General features: G+C 37.4%; 1 protein-coding gene across 8 annotated transcripts in view; it reads left to right on the forward strand.

Annotated features, from left to right (window-relative positions):
• The window catches only part of PSD3 (pleckstrin and Sec7 domain containing 3), a 542217-nt gene extending 520611 nt beyond the window's left edge, over positions 1 to 21606 (forward strand). For all 8 annotated transcript variants that reach the window (XM_081809790.1, XM_081809797.1, XM_081809802.1 and 5 more), the window contains one exon: positions 6856 to 21606. In XM_081809790.1, the coding sequence (XP_081665916.1) occupies positions 6856 to 7096 (241 nt within the window). In that variant the 3' untranslated portion in view covers positions 7097 to 21606. The remainder of the gene's footprint in view (positions 1 to 6855) is intronic.
• The last annotated feature ends 1036 nt before the right edge of the window (positions 21607 to 22642 follow it).

The following is a 22642-nucleotide window of genomic DNA, read 5'->3' on the forward strand; positions in this document are numbered from 1 at the left end:
ACTGTTGAATCTCAGATCTGTACTTCTGAAACAAATAATGCAATATATGTTAAGAAAAAAAAAAGAAGAAGATAGGAGGGAAAGAATGAAGGGGGGGAAATCGGAGGGGTAGACGAACCATGAGAGATGATGGACTCTGAAAAACAAACTAAGGGTTCTAGAGGGGAGGGGGGTAGGAGGATGGGTTAGCCTGGTGATGGGTATTGAGGAGGGCACGTTCTGCATGGAGCACTGGGTGTTATGCACAAACAATGAATCATGGAACACTACATCTAAAACTAATGATGTAATGTATGGGGATTAACATAACAGTAAAAAAATAATAATAAAAAAAAACTTTTTGAAAAGACTGTCTTTTTCCCATTGTATATTCCTTCCTCCCTTGTTGAAGATTAATTGACCATGTAGTTATGGGTTCATTTGTGGGTCTTCTATACTGTTCTGTTGATCTGTGCGTCTGTATTATGCCAGTACCCTAATGTTTTGACTATTACAGATTTGTAGTATAACTTAACATCTAGAATTGTGATACCTCCACTTTGGTATTTTTCAAGATTGCTTTGGCTATTCGAGGTCTTTCATGGTTCTATACAAATTTTAGGATTCTAGTTCTGTGAAAAATGCTGTTGTATTTTGATAGGGATTACATCAAATCTGTAGATTGCTGTGGGTAGTTTAGACATTTTCAATATTTGTTCTTTCAATCCATGAGCATGGAATGTCTTTCCGTATCTTGACATTGTCTTAAATCTCTTTCATCAGTATTTTGTAGTTTTCAGAGTACAGTTCTTTCATCTCTTTAGTTATATTTATTCCTAGGTATCTTACTGTTTTTGACGCAGTTAATGGGATTTTTTCTTGATTTTTCTTTTTGCTTCTTCATTATTATAGTATAGGAATTCAACAGATTTCTATACATTGATTTTGTATCCTGCAATGTTACTGAATTCATTTAGAAGTTCTAGTGATTTTTAGGTGGAGTCTTTAGGATTTTCTATTTTTGTTTCTGGTCATATGCAAATACTGAAAGTTTTACTTCTTCCTTACCAATTTGGATGCATTTTATTTCGTTATGTTGTCTAATTGCTATGGCTAAGACTTACAGTACTATGTTGAATAAAAGTGGTAAGAGTGGACATCCTTGTCTTGTTCCTCACCTGAGTGGAACGGTTCTCCGTTTTTCCCCATTGAGTATGATATTGGATGTGGGTTTTTCATATAAAGCCTTTATTATGTTGAAGTATGTTCTGTCTAGACCTACTTCACAGAGGATGTTTATCATGAATGGATGTAGTACTTTGTCAGATGCTTTTTCTATATCCATTGAAATGTGGTTTTTATCCTTTCTGTATTGCTGCGATATCCGTTTGGTTGTTTTGGAAATACTGAACCACCTTGCATCCTGGGAATAAATCCCACTTGATCATGGTGTATGATTTTTTTTTTTATTTTGAGAGAGAGAGAGAGAGTATGCATGCACGTGGGTGTGGGGCAGAGGGAGAGAATCTTCATGCAGACTCCCCCTAAGCATGGACTGCCCCCCACCAATGCAAGGCTCAGTCTCATGACCCATGTAACACCTGAGCCAAACCAAGAATTAGACACTTAAACAACTGAGCCACAACCCCTGGTGTGTAATATTTTTAATGTTTTGTTGGATTTGGTTTGCTAAGATTTTTTGAGGAGTTTTGCATCTATATTCATGAGAGAGATTGGCTTGTAGTTCTCTTTTTTTTGTGGTGTCTTGGCAAGCAGTCTTGAGAAAGAAGAACAAACCTGGAGGCATCATAAGTCCTGACTTCAAACTATACTACAAATCTATAAATCAACACAGTATGGTACTGACATAAAAAAAAAACAGACACACAGATCAGTGGAACAGACTAGAGAACCCAGAAATAAACTCACGGAAATTTGTTCAGTTGATTTTTGACAAGGCAGCCAAGAATAGATAATGGGGAAAAGACTGTCCCCTCAATAAGTGGTTTTAGGAAAACTGAATATCCACATGGAAAAGAATGAAAATGGACCTCTTATCTTCTCCTTTACACAAAAATCAACTCCAGTTGGATTAAATCTTTTAATATAAGCCCTGAAACCATAAAACTCCTAGAAGAAAACATAAAGAGTAAGCTCCTAGACATTGGTCTTGACAATACATTTTTAAATTTAGGAACAAGAACAAAAATTAGTGGGACTACATCAAACTAAAAAGCTCTACACAATGAAGGAAACCATTAACAAAATAAAAAGGCAACCTACTAAATGACATTTACCCTGTTGGTGTAAATGTTAACTGGTACAGTGACTATGGCATATAGCACTGAGGCTCCTCAAAAAATTAAAAACAGAACTACCTGGTGCACCTGGGTGGCTCAGTTGGTTAAGCATCTGCCTTCAGCTCAGGTCATGATCCAGGGTCCTGGGATTGAGCCCCACGTCAGGCTCCCTGCTCAGCGGGGAGTCTGTTTCTCCCTCTTCCTCTGTCCTCACCTCTCTCTCGTGTGTGTGCACGCTCTCAAATAAATAAAATCTTTTTTAAAAAGGTAGAACTACCAGTAGTCCCACTTCTGAATATATAGACAAAGGAAACAAAATAATTATCTGAAGGAATAACCTGTACTCTCATGTTTATAGCAGAATGGTTTACAATAGCCAAAGTATGGAAAAAACCGAAGTGTCTGTCTACAGATGAATGGATAAAGAAGATGAGGTATATATACATGATGGAATATTATGCAGCCTCTAAAAAAGAATGAACTCTTGTCATAGGCAGCAAACATGAATGAATCTGGAGAGCATTATGCTAACTGAATTAAGTTAGACATCAAAAGATAAATACTACACAGTATCACTTGTGGTATTGTGATATATGGGATTTTTTTTTTAAGTTGAATTTATAGCAATGGAGAGTATAAAAGTCATTTTCAGGCATTGAGGTGTGGGGGAAGTAGGGAACAGCTGGTAAAAGTATGTAATAAGTTAAAAGTATGGTTATAAGTTATAAGATGGATGAGATCTGAGGAAATAATGTATAACATGGTGACTACAGTTAATAACACTGTGTTGAATAATTGAAAGTTTCTGAGAGTAGAACTTAAATGTTTTCACACAAAAAATATTTGTATATACATATATATAAATATGTAAAGTGATGGGTGTGTTAACGCAATGAAGTGACTTTTTTCATGATATATATGTATATTAAATCCTCATACTGTGTACTTTAAATATTTCACATTAAATTGTCAATTAAAAAAACTAATAAAGCAACATAGAAGAGGAAATGTAATCCATATAATAACAAATTGTAATTTTTCAGGATTTTGCAGTATCCAGAAGGTATTTCCTGAACATCAATAGTGACCATTAATTTTAAATAAATTAATAAATAACTAAATCTCTTACATTGCATAAATCAGTTATTCCAGAGGGAGAGGAAGATGGCAGCAGAGTAGGAGGACCCTAGATTAATGTTGTTCCATGAACACAAACTAGGTAACTATCAAATCCTAAATAACCCAGAAATTGACATGAAGACTGACAGAACAAACTCCACAACTAAAGGAAGAGAAGACATTGAATATGGTAAGGAGTGCAGAGAAGTGATTTGGGGGAGAAACAGATGCGAGGTACTACAGAGGGGAGAGAAGTGTGGCTGTAGAGAAGGATAAAAGAGGAGCACACAGGGGAACACACAAGGAGAACATTTCCCCAAAGCCATTGGTTTGGAAGACAAGAGGGGCTGGATTTTATGTATTCTTGCCATCAGAGGGGCTTAGAGCCTGGAGTTTTAAAGGTCAGCAGGCTTGCCTGGCATAGAGACCAGAAGGCACTGTGCTGCTCCTGAAGAGAAGGCAGGCAAAGCAGAGGGAACTAGACATCATTAATGCTAAGCAAAATAAATCAGTCAGAGAAAGACAAATACCATATGATTTCACTCATATGTGGAATTTAAGAAACAAAACAAATTAATAAAGGGACAAAAAAAGAAACAAACCAAGAAACAGTCTCTTAAGTGTAGAGAACAAACTGATGGTTACTAGAAGGGAGGTGGGTGGGCAGATGGGTTAAAGAGGTGATGGGGATAAAGGAATGCACTTGTGATGAACACCAGGTGATGAATGGAAGTGTTTAATCACTATGTTGTACAAACTATTACACTGTATGTTCACTAACTGGAATATAACTGGAATATAAAAACTTTAAAAAATGTATTAAAAAATCAGTTGTTCTTCAGTAAAGTTGGGAGCAGGGAGACAAATGGATAAGCAAAATAAATATGGTATACCACAAAATGAAATAGTACTTAGCAATAAAAGGAAACAAACTATTGATTTGCACAATATGGATGAATCTTAAATATAATTTGCTGAGTAAAAGAAACCAGTTTTATGCCATTTTGAAAAAGGGAAATCTATAGGGATGGAGGACATCAGTAATTTTCAAGAATTGGTAGGGGAAAGGAATTAACTAAAAGAGGGATGCAGGAGGCAATTTTCTATATATAGTGAACACATCTAGTACCTAGATTTGGTTTCTAAATACCGTTGTCCAGCAAGAAGAACTGAACTTCTTGGAGACATTTCTTCCAGGGTCGAGATAAGGAAAATTTAAGATGAGCTTAGAAGCATCTTCTTGTGGTACCTAAAAGAAATGCTTGAAAAACAAAAAAGGAAAAAGAGGGAGGCATGTTCAAAGGAGACAGAAGCCTCCTTGATAGAACTCCTAGTGGCCAAAGCTGAAAAAAATGGAGCAATAAATTTAATAATGATAGTGTTTTATTATAATGCAAAAGAATAAGATTATATCCATGTGTCCATACTTACAGAGGAATTCCAATTACTAATGTAGAACAAATGAGGGAAATAAAAAAACACCATTAGAGCAGCACAATAATAATTGTCATAGGCAGGATCCACTGATGAATGCTCATATTAGTGTTCTGAAGTTTAAGGAGAAACAGGCTATTTTCATAGTCACAAATTTTCCCCAAAACATTTGCAAAAGAAAATTGTAACATTACAGAATAGAAACTTGTCAGCACCTTAACCAAGTAATCAAGGTTAATACCACTAGTCATAAAACATATATACCCTCATCTGATGCACTGAGAGGGTACATCAGTATGATATCCTTCCCAAAAATGTACAACCTCAATCTAATCAAACAAACCTAAATTGGGGATATTCTATAACATAACTACCAGTTCTAATACTCTTCAAAATGTCAAGGTCATGAAAGACAAGGAAGGAGTGAGGTTCTGTTGGTGACTGGAGAAAACTAAGAAATCATAACAACTACATGCACTGTGGGATCATGGATAGGATCCTGGAACAGAAAAAAAAATTAATGAAAAAATTGGTAAAGTCTTAAGTTTAATTCATAGTATTGCATTATTGCTTTCTTCATTTTGAAATTTTTACTATGGTTATGTAAGTTGTTAACATTAGGGGGAACTGGGTAATGGGCAGATGGGAATGTATGTACTATCTTTACAAATCTAAAATCTCAAAATTAAAAATTAAGTATAGATGTCTAAGGGCCCAGTGTTGTTTTTATATATCTCACAATAATCAAATAGCAGTGGAGAAAAAAAGACTATTTTAATTTGATCACCAAATAAACACTTTCGATAATTATTAATTTTCTCGTTTCTTTTAAATATATTTTGGGAAAAAATAATAAATAAATATATTTTGGTTGTGGTTATTTGGAAGTTTTAATAAAAATATTCACTAATCAATATCTAATAAGCAATTAAACCAGAGGTGATTGAGGAAATTGAACAGGTGAACTAAGACAAATGCTCTTAATTTGGTGCTGTGTTTTTTAGCAGTATATCAGAGTTTATTAATTTTCTTGTTCTCTTCATTCCTCTTTATTAATTGAATGTAACCATCTATTTTCTGCCTCCTTCATACTTAATGTACATTAGAATCTCAGAGTTAAATTTGCCCTCCTTGAAGGATCAGAGATTTTTTTTTTTAAGATTTTTTATTTATTTGGGGTCAAGGGGAGAGCAGAACAGGGGGGAAGAGCAGAGGGAGAGAGAGAAACAGGCTTCCTGCTGAGCAAGGAGCCAGATGTGGGTCTCAGTCTCAGGACCTTGAGATCATGACCTGAGGCCAAGGCAGACGCTTAACCAACTGAGCCACTCAGGCACCCCGGAACAGAGATTTTAAAAAAGATTGGCCAATTACAGGTTTTCTCAGTGGCTGTTAGGGTGCCCCACACTTTTATGGCAGTTGAGAAAGTAGTCGCTATAAGATGCCAAAGCACTGTGGATGACACCACCATCCTACCTCATTAATAGCTTTACCAGGGGTTTCAGTATAAGAGAATTACCTGTTATTTGGCAGCTATAGTTCAGTATTATTCATTGGACTGAATCTATAATTATTTGTTGTATTCTGTATACTTGGCAATGTGCTAAACCATGTAGAAATCAAAAATCAAAATCAAAATCGTGATCTCTACCAAAGAATCCCCACTCTTTTGAAAGAGGACAAACATGAAGGCACTGTAGTGGGTAGAAAGAGCAAAGGCTTTAGTGATTTTGCAGTCATATCCTTACTATCTCTTTCTTTGATTACTAGATCTGTGGCCTTGGGCATTTATTTAAACTCTCTGAGTTTGTTTCCTTATCTCTAATATGGGATACTAATGTCAGTCTTAGAAAATCGTTATGATCATTAATACCTGGCACATAGACACATAGTAAATGATACCTGTTATTACAGTTTTTGTTATCAAGACTGATAGACTATTGGAAAACATGGTAGTTTATTACACGAAATAACTTTGTTCATTGAATATTATGTTAGGTGCTCAATCTGTGTTTTCTCCCTTTAGAGATGATGAAGAGAAAAAAAAATCTCCATCCGAAGGTACTGATGAGAAGGCTAATGGAACACATCCAAAGACCATCAGTCGTATTGGGAGCACTACCAACCCATTCTTAGATATTCCTCATGACCCAAATGCTGCTGTGTACAAAAGTGGATTCTTGGCTCGGAAGATCCATGCAGATATGGATGGAAAGAAGAGTAAGCACAATTTGTTGTCATTGTCTGTTTCGTTTATTTCATCTTGAGGCCCAAAATGTAAAGTGAATTTATTTGAAGTAAAGTCAAGGATGAAGAAAAATTATATTAGGTTTATCTAGAGAAGTATTTAACTGAAGTTTGATGAAGCCTCTAACCCTAAGTCAGAAATCCATTGTGGCACCTGCTCTTCTCCAAGTAGAATTATAGAGCTTCAGAAATGGAAGACGTCGTACAGATTATTCATTTCCAACCTTTTATTCATTTATTTACTCTTGCCTTCAACAAATAATTCTGGGTACTTAACTATGTACTAGACATCAAAAATGTAGCAGCAAATGGGATGGGCAAGGTCCCTGTCTTCATGGAGTTTACATCTCTGGTGGTTGAGGGGAAGAGTGAATTTATAACACAGCATAATCAATAATGTAAGATCCCACAGACAAGGAAGGGAAAGAATGGCAGTCTGCACACATTTGAAGGGATTGGCCTTTATGGAAGGTGGATAGGTGTTTCGTAGGCAAGCATGGTATAATTAGTACTGGAAAATTAAAGGAGTCCATCTGATGGTTCTGTGAAGTATAAGACATCGTTATCTACTGACAGGTAATAGTGTTTGAGATTTGAAAGAAATGAAGTATGTTTTATGCTTAGAATAACCTATGCAAAAAGTGAAATAGCAATTTGATATAGTTGAACAGGCTAAGGTAAGCTAGTATGTATGCTCAGAATTAGTGGGTTAAACCTTTAGGGTGTTCCTACCTACCTACAGTCACAAATATGCACTGCTTGGATGGATAGTACCACTGCTTCTATCTGTGGCTGGGTACTTTGTTAGCACATTCTGTTGGGTTACAGTCAAGAGAAATATTGTAATAGAGTGGCTTTGACACTGACTTACGATGCTGAGTATGTTTCTCAGTTTTTCCAAGTTCCTTAGGAGTACCTCTACCATATATCCTGTACACTCTATATACTAGCCTATTAGACTACTAAATTTTCTCAAAGAGAATTGTTTCAGGACTCTTGTAGTGGCAAGTGACAGCAAGTCTAACTGGCTTAGGGAAAAAAAGGCAAGGACACATTTAAAATGAAGAATGTTGCCAGGACCCTTTGTCCATTTCTGTCTCTGCATTATATTGCATGTCACCTTTACTCTTTGAAACAGGTCTCTTCTACATGGCTGGATATATGATTATTAGCAGCATTTTAGAGCAAGTGTTCAATTTTGTCAACAAAAAGTGTTCTCCTTCTTTCCTGATTTTGAATTTACTATATTCTGGGTACAACCCTGATTTGTATGACTGAGAGATGGAATACTGTAATTGTCAGCACTCACTTGGTTGAAATGCAAAGAGGGAAAGTTCCCTCAAGAATGAATAAGATACAGTTCTCATAGAAAAGGGGTTCTTTTTGGTGGACAAAGCACTAGATATTCATCTCTTTGTTGCCAGCATACACACACACCCTTTCTCCAGCCAATTCAAGCAAAGCTTTTGGTAAACATAATACCATTTTTCATTTATAACCACAGATATACTTATCTCTGTCCCACATGTCATGCCTAAGAGTGGCTCCCATCTCCAAGGTTTAAATTTGCTGGTCAGTGTCCATTTTCCCTAGGTAAGGATGTAAATTCACTCTATAGGCTAAATGAAAAATACAGAAATATCTGACATACTTTATATAAAGTACTAGAAGCAAAGAGCAGAATAACTGCAGTTGAAAATACCAATTCAGGAAAGGCAAAAAAGGAAGCAAAACAGCAATCATTGGTTCGGTGTATTTTACTACATTCTGCAAAGTTAACCTACTTGAGCATCTTTTCATTGATTCACTTCCTTAGCAATGGATTGACATAATTGATTAACTAATTTCAAAGAGTCCCCAGATTCATCCTACCAGTGAAATTTTCTTTCTCTCTTGTTTTCCTGGGACACTTCTAAGGATTATTGGAGAGAATTCCCTTGCTGGAAGCTCTGCTCCCTTAGCAGCCCACTGTATATGAGTATAGGTACAAAACCCGGGAGTTGCTTAGTAGTTGAGCCATCATAGACCTTCTATATCATGCTAGATTTTCCTGCCAATATAACCTCCTTTAAAGCCTTAGTTAACTCCTTTGAGAACTTCAGATTCATTAGGGCAGTTTTAAGTGTCATGGGACTTTTATCTTTTTAGCAACTTAAGAATTTCTGCCTAGGTGAGGCGCTCCCCCCAAAGACCAGCACAGGCCCCTGTGCACATCACGTCCCTAAAGCCTAGAGTGTTAAAAGTCAGCAGGTTTGGCTGGGATACAGCTCAGAAGGCACTATACTGTTCCTGGAGAGAAGTCAAACAAAAAACCCAGAGGCAGACTATAGAAACAGCAATCTGAAAAACACCTGAAACAAACAGTGGGGAGATTATTCATTCTTCTTGGCTTGCCTCCCTGAGAGGCAAGCATGCACAGATATTCCTCTCCAGGAACAGAGGAACTGGCTAGGGCCATTTCCTCCGCCACCCCGCAGCATAAACACAGAGCCACCTGCAGTAAGCAGCACAGTGCCCACACTGGCTGTCTAACCTGCTTATACCAAGCCTCACATCCCTGCAATCTGGTAATACTGCCCTTCTCAGTGAAGCTTGCCTCAATCCCAGTGCCACAGGCCCTTTCCACAGAAGACCAGCAGAAGCCCCTGCCCACACCACAGCTGCTGACCAGAGAGTTCTGCATGGCTTCAGTTCAAGTGGAACTTTCAGATCTCATTTAACACACAGACCAAAGTGAACCTAGTTAAAACATGCCACATTCTAGCCAAAGACCAAATACTTCCCACTGCAGGCAAGGAGAGCCCCTACAGAAACTGGCCCGAAGGATACAGCAGCCAAAACACAGTAGCAGAGGGCATGCAGCACACACCAGAGACACTATCTGAAGTACCAGGCCCTGCCTATATGATCTCTTCTTCATAAAGCCATGACTATCAGGAGCAGGAAACATACAGGCTTTTCTAACACAGAGAAGAAGAGAGACTTAAACAAAATGCCCAAGATCTAAGCAGAACAGATACAAGTAATATGACTGATGGGGAATCCAAAGCAACAGTCATAAGGATACTAGCTAGCTTGAGAAAAGAAGACTAGGGAGACGCTTACCACAGAGATAAAAGAGTAAAAAACCAGTCAGAAATGAAAAATTCAGTAACTGAGATTCGAAACAACAAATGCAACGACCAAACAATGATGCAACGAACACAAGGATGGAAGAAGCAGAGGCACAAAAAAGTGACAAACAAGATAAAATAATGAAACATAAGCTGAACAAAAAAGAGAAAGAATTTTGCAATATGAGAATATACTCAGGGAATTCAGTGACTCCATCAAATGTAATAACATTCATATAGGTGTACTAGAAGAAGAGCACAGAGAAAAGAGGACAGGGAATTTATTTCAGAAAATAATATGTGAAGATTTCCCTAATCTGGGAAGAAACAGGCATCCATATCTGGGAAGCACCAAGAAATCCCATAGAAATTAACAAAAGCTGGGGTGCCTGGGTGGCTCACTCAATTAAGCATGTGACTCTTACATCTCAGGTCATGATCTCAGGGTCATGAGATTGAGCCCTGTGTTGTGCTACGTGCTCAGCAGGGAATCTGCTTGAGATTCTCTCTCCCTCTTCCTCTAATCCTCCCCCACACTCTCTCTCTCAAATAAATAAATCTTTTTAAAAATCAACAAAAGCTGGCCAAGAACATGACATTGTAATTAAATTTTGTAAAATACACTGATAAAGACAAAAGTCTTAAAAGCAGCAAGACAAAAACAAGTCCCTAACTTACAAGGAAGACCCACAAGGCTAGCTTCAGATCTCTCAACACAAATTTGGCAAGCTAAGAGGGAGTGGCATGATAAATTCATAGTACTGAATGGGAAAAATCTGCAGCCAAGAATACTCCTATCTAACAAGGAATAGAAGGAAAGATGAAGAGTTTCCCAAAGAAAAGCTAAAGGAGTTCGTGGCCATTAAACCAGCCCTACAAGAAATATTAAAGGGGACTCTGAGTGGAAAAGAAAGACCAAAGTGACAAAGACAAGAATGTAATAGAGAAAATCTCCCAAAATAACAAAACAAGTAATAAAATGGCACTAAATACATATCTATCAATAATTACTCTAAATGTGGGGCGCCTGGGTGGCTCAGTCATTAAGCATCTGCCTTCGGCTCAGGTCATGATCCCAGGGCCTGGGATCAAGCCCCGCATCAGGCTCCCTGCTCCTCAGGAAGCCGGCTTCTCCCTCTCCCACTCCCCCTGCTTGTGTTCCCCCCCTCGCTGTGTCTCTCTCTGTCAAATAAATAAATAAAATCTTTAAAAAAAAATAATTACTCTAAATGTAAATGAACTAAACAATCAGATACACGGTGTCAGAATGTATTAAAAAAAGAAGACCCATTTATATGCTGCCTACAAGAAATTCATTTTAGACCTAAAGACACCTGTGCATTGAAATTGATGGAATGGAGATATACTTATCATGCAACTGGACATCAGAGTAAAGCCAGATTAGTAATACTTCTATCTGACAAACTAGACTTTAAACCAAACATTATGAGATGAAGGGCATTATATCATAATAAAGGGGACAATCTAAAAGTAAGATCTAATAATTGGAAGTATTTATACACACAACGTGGAGGCACCCAAATACATAAAACAATAACAAACATGAAGGAACTCATTAATAATAATAGAATAAGAGTAGGGGACTTTATCACCCCACTTACATCAACGGACAGATCATCTAAGCAGAAAATCGACAAGGAAACAATAACTTTGAATGACACACTGGACCAGATGAACTCCACAGATATATTCAGAATATTTCATCCTAAAGCAGCAGAACTCACTTTAATGCAGGTTCTTTTTGAGTGCACATGGAACATTGTCCAGAATAGATCATATACTAGGTCACAAATCAGGCCACAAAAAGTACAAAAAGATTGAAATCATGCCATGCATCTTTTCTGACCAGAGTGCTATGAAACTTAAAGTCAACCACAAATATTATATATATGTATATATATACATATATATATATACCACAAATACATGGTGGTTAAATGACATGCTACTAAACAATGAATGGGTTAGCCAGGAAGTCAAAGAAGAAATAGAAGCCAGACTTATCAAAAAGAAAAGAGAAAGGAATCAAATAAAATCAAAAGAGGAGACAAAAAATAACCACCAACACCACAGAAATAAAATTATAAGAAATATTATTGGGTGCCTGGGTGGCTCAGTCATTAAGTGTCTGTCTTCAGCTCAGGTCGTAATCCCAGGGTCCTGGGATCGAGCCCCGCATCGGGCTCCCTGCTCAGTGGGAAGCCTGCTTCTCCCTCTCCCACTCCCCCTGCTTGTGTTCTCTCTCTCACTGTGTCTCTCTCTGCAAATAAATAAATAAAATCTTAAAAAAAAAAAAGAAAAAATATTATGAAAAACTATATGCCCACATATTGGACAACCTGAAAGAAATTGATGTATTCCTAGAAACATGTGAACCAGCAAAACTGAAACAGGAAGAAATAGAAAACTTGAAGAGACCAATAACTAGCAAAGAAATTGAATTAGTCCAGGGCTAGGTGACTTCATGGGTCAATTCTATCAAACATTTAAGTGACAGTGATTACCTATTCTTTTCAAACTATTTCAAAAAATAGAAGAGGTAGGAAAACTTCCACATTCATTCTGTGGGGCCACAATTACCCTGAATTCAAAAATAAAGACTCCACTAAAAGAGAGAACTAGAGGCCAATATCCCTGATGCTTATGGATGTACAAGTTCTCAATAAAATAGTAGCAAACCAAATCAAACAGTACATTAAAAAAATCATTCATCACTATCAAGTGGGATTTATGCCTGGCCTGTAAGGGTGGTTCAATATTAGTAAATAAATCAAAATAATACACCACAAAGAAAGGACAAGAACCATATGATCCTTTCAATAGATGAAGAAAAAGCATTTGAAAAAAACTATATAACATCCATTCATGATGAAAAAAAAATATCCTCAACAAAGTAGGGTTAGAGGGAACATCCCTCAACATATAATAAAGGCCATATATGGAAAAACCCACAACTAATATTCTCTTCAATGGGGAAGACCTAGGAGCTTTTCCTCTATGGTCAGGAACAACACAGGGATGTCTACTCTCACCACTATTATTTAACATAGTACTGGAAGTCTTAAGCATCAGCAGACAACAGAAAGAAATAAAAGGCATTCAAACTGGCAAGGAGGAAGCCAAACTTTCACACTTCACAGACAACATGATGCTCTTATGTAGAAAACCCAGCAGACTCCACCAAAAAATTGCTAAAACTCATACATGAATTCAGCAATGTCTCAGGATAAAAAAATCAATGTACAGAAATCTATTGCATTTCTCTATGCCAATAACAAAGAAGCAAAAATCAAGGTATCGATCCCATCTATAATTGCACCAAAACCTGTAAGATACCTAGGAATAAACCTAACCAGAGAGGTACTCTGGAAACTATAGAACACTTATGAAAGAAATTGAAGTTTGAGACCCTTACAACAGGTTACTTTCTTTTCTGTTTTCCTAGCATTTGTGCTATAGTCATTTGTTTTCCTTGTGTATAAAACTCATAGTACATTGTGATTATTTTTGCTTTAAATAGAAATGTAGTTTTTACTTTTACCCACACATTGACTATTTCTGGTATACCAAGTTCCCTTTTTCATTTTCAAATTTCCATTTAGTATCTTTTCTTTTTCTGCTTAATTTCCCTTAATATTTCTTGTAGTAAAGTCCTGCTAGCAAGAAATGTTCTCGTGTTTTATTGGTTTTGAAAAAAATGTACACTGCATCTTAATTTTTGGAATTTTTGATTACTGGTTGTAAAATTATTTGGCAATGTTTTCCTTTTCCTTCAGTAATTTAAAAATGTTCTATTTTTCAATGCCCTGTGTGGTTTCAGACAAAAAGCCTGCTGACATTATTTATTTCTCTGTACCTATCATGGTTTTATTTTTTCTCTCTGGCTGCTTTCAAGATTTTTCTTTTTCTTTTTGATTTTCAGTGATTTTATTATGAGCTGCCTTAGTGGGGTTTTTCTTTTTGTTTTTCTTGTCTGGTGTTGATTGAAGTTCTTGTATTCATCAGATTATATTTTTCATGAATTATGGAAATCTTTTAGCCATTATTTCTATAGCACCCACCCCTCTTTCTAGGATTCTCCTTTCCTATATATTTGACTACTTGATATTACACAAAAAGTTCATTAAGGCTCTGTTCAATTTTTTTCTAAATCTTTTTTATAATTTCAGAACTTTCTTTATTGCATGTCTTCAGTTTTACCATAGTATTTGTCATTTTGTACATAGTATTTTTTTTTTTAATGAGAGAGTGGAGGGAGGGGCAGAGGGAGAGGAGAGGGAATCTTAAGCAAGTGTACGCTCAGCACAAAGCCCAACTCAGGGCTTGATATCATATCCCTGAGATTCTGTCCTGAGCTGAAAACAAGAGCCACCCAGGCACACCATATATATAGTATTCTTTATTTTTGAAACTGCATCTTGAATCTTTTCTATCCTCCACTTCTCTCATTATCAAGTTTTTAATGTCCTTGAGCATATTTTTCATATTTACAAGAGCTATATTAAGGTCCTTCTCTTTGATTCTTCTCTCCCTGTGATTTCCAGAACTGTTACTTTAATTTTCCTGCTACCTCTAGGTTATAGTTTTCTTTTTCTTTGCATTCCTAGTAATTTTTATTTGAATGCCAGATGTGACATTTTGGGAGACTGGATTTAGTTATATTCCATTAAAGAATGTTGGATTTTATCTTATTGTATAGATAAGTAACTTATGAATTAACTGAATCCTTCAGAGGCTTGCCTTTACTCTTTGTCAAGGTATATCCAAATCAACCTTTATTCTGGAACTTATTTAGCTTCATCCTGGGGACTATTATTAGTGTTTAGCCTCTAACCCTGGTATTACAAAGTGTTTCTCTCCTCTGTTTGATGAAAATACAGACTATTTCTACTCCCACATGAGCTTTTGAAATTGTTCATTCCACTACTGTTTGGTTATTTTTTTCACATGTGACCACATCAGTGCTCTAGCCAAGACCTGGGAATTCCTCTGCAGATCTCCAGAACTATCCTCTTGGGTGGCTTTCCTCCCTTGTGCTCTGATGAACAAATTCTAGCCACCTCAACCTCACAAAAGTCAGCACAAGTTCCTAACTATAGTTTGGCACCGTCTTTCACTATTGGATCTTAGATACTTCCTTCAAGCAGTTATCTGGGCTTACCTCTTTTGTTCCTTTCTCTTTAGAATCAATTCAAAGCTGCCTAATGTACAACATCTGGAAACTTTTGTTTCATATGTATTGTTCTGTTTTCTACTTGTTATGAAAGGAGAGAAGTTTTTGTAGCAGTTAACCTTTCATGGACATAAGGAGAACTAAACTGGTTACTGATCACTTTTGTTAAGAAATTTTTTCTAGTTGCCTCAGACCTCAAGACTTAATATTTACTGAGCTATGAAAGTGAAATGGAATTCTAATACCAAGCTCCATGGAGAAAAACTGAGAGCTTTTCCTGTATGGTCAGGAACAAGACAGAGATGTCTACTCTCACCACTATTGAACGTAGTACTGGAAATCTTAAGCATCAGCAATCAGACAACAAGAAGAAATAAAAGGCATCCAAATCGGTAGGGAGGAAGTCAAACTTTCACACTTCGCAGACAACATGATACTCTATGTAGAAAACTGAACAGACTCCACCAAAAAATTGCTAAAACTCATACATGAATTCAGCAAAATCACAGGATATAAAATCAATGTACAGAAATCTATTACATTTCTCTATGCCAATAATGAAGCAGCAGAAATCAAGGAATTGATCCCATTTATAATTGCACCAAAACCTGTAAGATACCTAGGAATAAACCTAACCAGAGAGGTAAAAGATCTGTACTCTGGAAGCTATAGAACATTTATAAAAAATTGAAGAGGATACAAAGAAACGGAAGAGCATTCCATGCTCATGGATTAGAAGAATAAACATTGTTAAAATGTCTATACTACCCAAAGCACTCTACACATTCAGTGCAATCCCTATCAAAATACCACCAGCATTTTTCACAGAGCTCTAACAAATCCTAAAATCTGTATAGAACCACAAAAGACCCCGAATAGCCAAAGCAATCCTGAAAAAGAAAAGCAAAGCTGGAGCCATCACAATTCTGGACTTCAACCTATGTTACAGCTCTGTAGTGATCACAGCAGTATGGTACTGGCACAAAAACAGACACATCAATCAATGAAACAGAATAGAAAACCCAGAAATGAACCCACAACTATATGGACAACTACTTTTCAATACAGCAGGAATGAATATCCAGTGAGAAAAAAGACATCTCTTCAACAAATGGTGTTGGGAAAACTGGATGGCAACATGCAAAAGAATGAAACTGGACCAGTTTCTTATACCATACCCAAAAATAAATTAAAAATGGATGAAAGACCTAAATATGAGATGGGAAACCATCAAAATCCTAGAGAACACAGGGAGCAACCTCTTTGACCTCGGCCAGAGCAACTTCTTACTACTCATATCTCTGGAGGGAAGGCAATAAAAAGCAAAAATAAACTATTGTGACATCTTCAATTTAAAAAGCTAATGCACAGCAAAAGAAACAATCAACAAAACTAAAAAAGAGCCTGCGGAATGGGAGAAAATATTTGCAAATGCCATATTTGATAAAGGGTTAGTATTCAAAATATATAAAGAACTTGTCAAACTCAACACCTCAAAAACAAATAATCCATTTAAGAAATAGACAGAAGACATGAATATAGACATTTTTCCAAAGAAGACATCCAGATGACCAACAAAAACATGAAAAGATGCTCAACATCACTCATCATCAGGGAAATACAAATCAAAACCACAATGAGATACCACCTCACACCTGTCAGAATGGCTAAAATGAACAAAACAGGAAACAACAGATCTTGGCACAGATGTGGAGAAAGGGGAACGCTCTTACACTCTGTTGATGGGAATGCACACTGGTGCAGCCACTGTAGGAAACAGTATGGATGTTCCTCAAAATGTTAAAAATAGAACTACCCTTGTGATGCAGCAATTACACTACTAGGTATTTATCCAAAGGTTACAGAAATACAGATTCAGAGGGGCACCTGCACCCTGATTTATTAGCATTATCAACAACAGCCAAATTATGGAAGGAGCCCAAATATCCATTGACTGATAACTGGATAAAGAAATTGTGGTATAGGTGTTAAGGAGTTAAGGTGTATAGGAGTTAAGATGGCAGAGTAGTAGGGGTACCCTGGTCCTGCCTCTCCCTTGAACACAGCTAGGGTAATATCAAATCATTTTAAACACCGAGGAAATTGATCTGCGGATTAAGAGAACAGTCTGCACAGTTAGAGGGACTCTGAGAATGTGGCATGTACAAGGTGCAGTGATGTGAATTGGAGGAGAGAAAAGCCATGGTGCTGTGAAGGGGAGGAGGGAGCACTTTCCATGGAGGAAGGAGAGTGAGAGAATGAGAGAGGGGGACAGAGAGCAGCATGTTGGTTCACACAGGAAAAACACTTCCCCAAAACCATTGACTGGGGAATCCAGAGGAATGGACTTTCGCAAGTTTTTACAAGCAGGAGAGTTCAAAGTTTGAAGTTTTAGAAGACAGTGCCATTCACAGGAGTCCAGTGGGGGGGTGGGCAGCATTTCTCCTGGAGAGGAGGAGGGCGGAGACCTGGGAGCAGAAAGTATTGTGTAGGGATCCCCTGGGTCACACTGGGAGAGAATATTCCCCTTCCTGGGGTACATCTGGAAGAGGGTATATTGCCTCTCCAAGGAAAAAATACCTTCCAGGCACCATTGAGCAGCTGTTCATTAGCAAGGTACAGAAGTATGCACAGAGGGCAGATAACCTGTTCACAGCTTTTTACCATAAACTCCAAGCACCTGCACTGCCATGCAGCTGCTCTCCTGGGACAGAACAGCACCAGACACAATGTGGTGAGGCTCGGCTCCAGAGGAGGGGAGTGAGTCCACGCCATAGCAGGTCCTTTAAGATTTGGAATTTTGTATCCCATCCAGGCACCAGACATAAAACACAGGAGAACTGTGGCGCTGGATGTGCCCATGGCTCAGGCACAGACAAATTGAGGGCAGGGATCAGCCTGGGACACCAGAAGGGAGGTTGTTCAATTTTCTTTTAGGGCTTTCTGAACAGTGTCAGCCCGAGCTCCCCTCTTTGGGATGAGAGATCGAGTGATGCCATCTTTCCCTCTCCCAACAGCATGATTGGACCTCAGTGAACAACACAGCACCCCGGGTGGAGTCTTGAGCCACTTCCACCAAACCCCACCCCCCTGTGCCCTTGCAGGTGCATCTTTACTACAACAGGTTGGACTATGAGCCAGTGCAGCAGGTGTCTCCCACAAAGGAGTAGCATAAGCCCCCTGCATGCGCCAAGTCTACTGATCATAGAGTGCTCCAAAGTGTCAACTTCAGTTCTGATGGAAGTAGGACCAGGCTTTCTTTTTTCTTTTTCCTTTGGAATCGGGTTTATAGTTTACAGTTTTCTGTTTGTTTGCTTTTCTCTTTTTTAGTATCAGGCTTTTTTTTTTTTTTTGCTTTTTTTTTCTTTGGAATCAGACTTACTGCTTTTAGTTTGTGTATTTTTGGGGTTTTTGTCCTTTTCTCTCTTTTTGAATCAGGTTTAAAAAAAACAGGCTTGTTGTATCAAACAAATCAAAGCATACCTGGTTAAATGTCTAAACACTCCCCACTACAAGCAAGGAGGAACTCTGCAGAGGACTAACCAATGGGAAAGGGCAGCCAAAACACAACAGCAGAGTGCACAGCATACACCAGAAACACTTCCTGAAGTGCCAGGCCCTGGACAGTGTATTACCACTTCTTGATATAGCATTACTCTCAGGAGCAGGGAACATAACAAGCTTTCATAACACACAAAAGACAGAAACCTAGACGAGACAGGATGGAGGAATTCTCCTCAAAAGAAAGATCAAGAAGAAATCACATCCAGGGATTTACTCAAAACAGATATAAGCAATATATCTGAACAAGAATTTAGAACAGCAGTCATAAGAATACTGGCTGGGCTTGAAAGAAGCATAGAAGACACTGGAGCTACCCTTGCTGGAGAGATAAAAAAACCTAAAAAGTAGTCAGGCAGAAAGAAAAAATGCTATAATTGAGATGCAAAACTGAATGGATAAAGTCAAAATGAGGATGGAAGAATCAGAGGACACAGTAGGTGATGGAGAAGTTAAAATTATGGAACATAATGAAGATGAAGAAAAGAGGGGAAGAAAACTGTTCGATCACGAAGTTAGGCTTAAGGAACACAGCAACTCCATAATGTGCAATAATATCCATATCATAGGAGTCCCAGAAGAAAAGCGGGATAAAGGGGCAGAAGGTTTATTTGAACAAATTATAGCTGAGAACTTTCCTAATCTGGGGAAAGAAACAGGCATTCAAGTCCAAGAGGCACAGAGAACTCCCCTCAAAATCAACAAAAACAGATAAACACCATGATGTATCATGGTGAAACTTGCAAAATATAAAGATAAAGAAAGAATTCTGAAAGCAGCTAGGGACAAAAAAAAAAGTCCTTTACCTACAAGGGTAGACATATAAGGTTAGCAGCAGACCTGGCCACTGAGGCTTACAAGGCCAGAAGAGAGGGCAGGAAATATTCAACATGCTAAGTGGGAAAAATATTTAGCCATGAATACTTTATCCAGGGGGTGGCTCAGTTGGTTAAGCGTCTGCCTTTGGCTCAAGTCATGATCTCAAGGTCCTCGGCTCAGGAGGGGAGTCTGCTTCTCCCTCTCCCCCTGCTTGTGCTCTCTCTCTCTCAAATGAATAAAATCTTAAAAAAAAAAAAAAGAACACTTTACCAGCAAGGCTGTCATTCAGAATAGAAGGAGAGATAAAGAGTTTCCAAGACAAGCGAAAACTATAGGAGTTAGTGAATTCTAAACCACCTGTGCAAGAAATATTAAAGGGAACCCTTTGAGCAGAAAAGAGAGACCAAAAACAACAAAGACTAGAAAGGAACAGAGACAATCTATAGAAACAGCAACTTGACAGGTAATACAATGGCACTAAATTCATATCTATCAATATTATTCTGAATGTACATGGACTCAATGCTCCAACAAAAGACACAGGGTATCAGAATGGATAAAAAAAAAAAAAAGACCTATTGATACACTGCTTACACAAGATGGACTTTAGACCCACAGACATCTCCAGATTCAGAGTGAGGGGATGGAGAACCATTTATCATTTATCATTTTAATGGACATCAAAGAATGCTGGAATAGCCGTACTTAATATCAGACAAACAACATTTTAAACCAAAGACTGTAATAAGAGATGAAGAAGGACACTGTTGAAGATCTAACAGTTGTAAATATTTATGCCCCTAACTTCAGAGCAGACAAATATATAAATCAACTAATAACAAGGAAAGTCATTGATAATAACCCAATGACAGTAGGGGGTTTTAATACTCCACTCACAGCAATGGACAAATCATCTAAGCAGAAAATCAACAAGGAAAAAGGGCTTTGAATGACACACTGGACCAGTTGGACTTCACAAATGCTTCAGAGCATTTCATACTAAAGCAGCAGAATACACATTCTTTCCAAGTACACAGGGAACATTCTCCAGAATAGATCACATACTAGGTCACAAATCAGGCCTCAACCAGTACAAAGACATTGAGATTATACCATGAATATTTTCAGACCATAATGCTGTGAAACTTGAAGTCAACCACAAGAAAAATTTGGAAAGACCACAAATACGTGGAGGCTAAAGAATATTCTACTAAAGAATGAATGAGCTAACCAAGAAATTAAAGAAATAAAAAAATACATGGAAGAATGAAAATGAAAACATGACAGTCCCGTACCTTTGGCGTGCAGCAAAGGTGGTCATAGGAGGGAAGTATATACCAACACAGGCCTTCCTTAAGAAGCAAGAAAAGTCTCAAATATACAACATAACGTTACACCTAAAGGAGCTGGACAAAAAATAGCAAATAATGCCTAAAACCAGCAGAAGGAAATAATAAAGATTAGAACAGAAATCAGTGATATATAAATCAAAAAAACAGTAGAACATATCAATAAAACTAGGAGCTGGTTCTTTGAAAGAATTAACAAAATCGATAAACCCCTAGCCAGACTTACCAAAAAGAAAAGAGAAAGGACCCAAATAAATAAAATCACAAAAGAGGAGAGATCACAACCAACACTGAATAAATACAAATGATTATAAAAGAATATTATGAGCAATTACATGCCAATAAATTGGGCAATCTGGAAGAAATGGATAAATTCCTAGAATCATATAAGCTATCAAAACTTCAGGAAGAAATTAAAAAATTAGAACAGACTCATAACCAGCAAAGAAATTGAGTCAGTAATCAAAAATCTCCCAACAAACAAGAGTCCAGGGCTGGATGGCTTCCCAGGAGAATTCTTCCAAACACTTAAGAGTAATACTGATTTTTCTGAAACTATTCCAAAAAATAGAAATGGAAGGAAAACTTTGAAACTCATTCTATGAGGCCAGTATCACCTTGATTCCAAAACCAGACAGACTCCATTAAAAAGGAGAATTACAGACCAATATCCCTGATGAACATGGATTTAAAAATTCTCAACAAATACTAGCAAATTGAAAGCAACAGTACATTAAAAAAATTATTCAGCACAACCAGGTGGGATTCATTCATTGGCTGCAGGGTTGGTTCAATATCCCCAAATTAATCAAGAGAAAAAAATAAAAGGCATCCAAATCGACGAAGAAATCAAACTTTTCCTCCTCACAGACGACATGGTACTCTATGTTGAAAACACAAAGACTCTACCCAAAAATTGCTAGAACTTATACAGGAATTCAGCAAAGTGGCAAGATACAAAATTAATGCACAGAAATCAGTGGCATTACTATACACTAACAGTGACCCAGAAGAAAGAAATTAAGGAATCGATCCTATTTATAATTGCACAAAAAACCATAAGATACCTGGGAATAAACCTAACCAAGAAGGTAAAGGATCTGCACTCTGAAACTATAAAACACTCTTGAAAGAAATTGAGGAAGATAAAAAGATGGAAAAACGTTCCATGCTCATGGATTGGAAGAACAAATATTGTTAAAATGTCTGTGCTTCCCAGAGCAATCTATACATTCAGTGCAATCCCTATCAAAATACCATCAACATTTTTCGCAGAGCTGAACAAATGATACTAAAATTTTTAAGGAACCAGAAAAGACCCTGAATAGCCAAAGGAAAGTTGAAAAAGAAAACCAAAGCTGGTAGCATCACAATACCAGACTTCAAGCTATAATAAAAAGCTGTAAGCATCAAAACAGTATGGTACTGGCACAAAAACAGAAACATAGAGCAGTGGTATAGAATAGAGAACCCAGAAATGGACCCTCAACCCTATGGTCAACTAATCTTTGGCAAAGCAGGAAAGAATAT

This window comes from Leptonychotes weddellii, chromosome 2 (genome assembly GCF_054177405.1).
Source record: "Leptonychotes weddellii isolate Sample4059 chromosome 2, ASM5417740v2, whole genome shotgun sequence".
In the NCBI taxonomy this organism is placed as follows: Eukaryota; Metazoa; Chordata; class Mammalia; order Carnivora; family Phocidae; genus Leptonychotes; species Leptonychotes weddellii.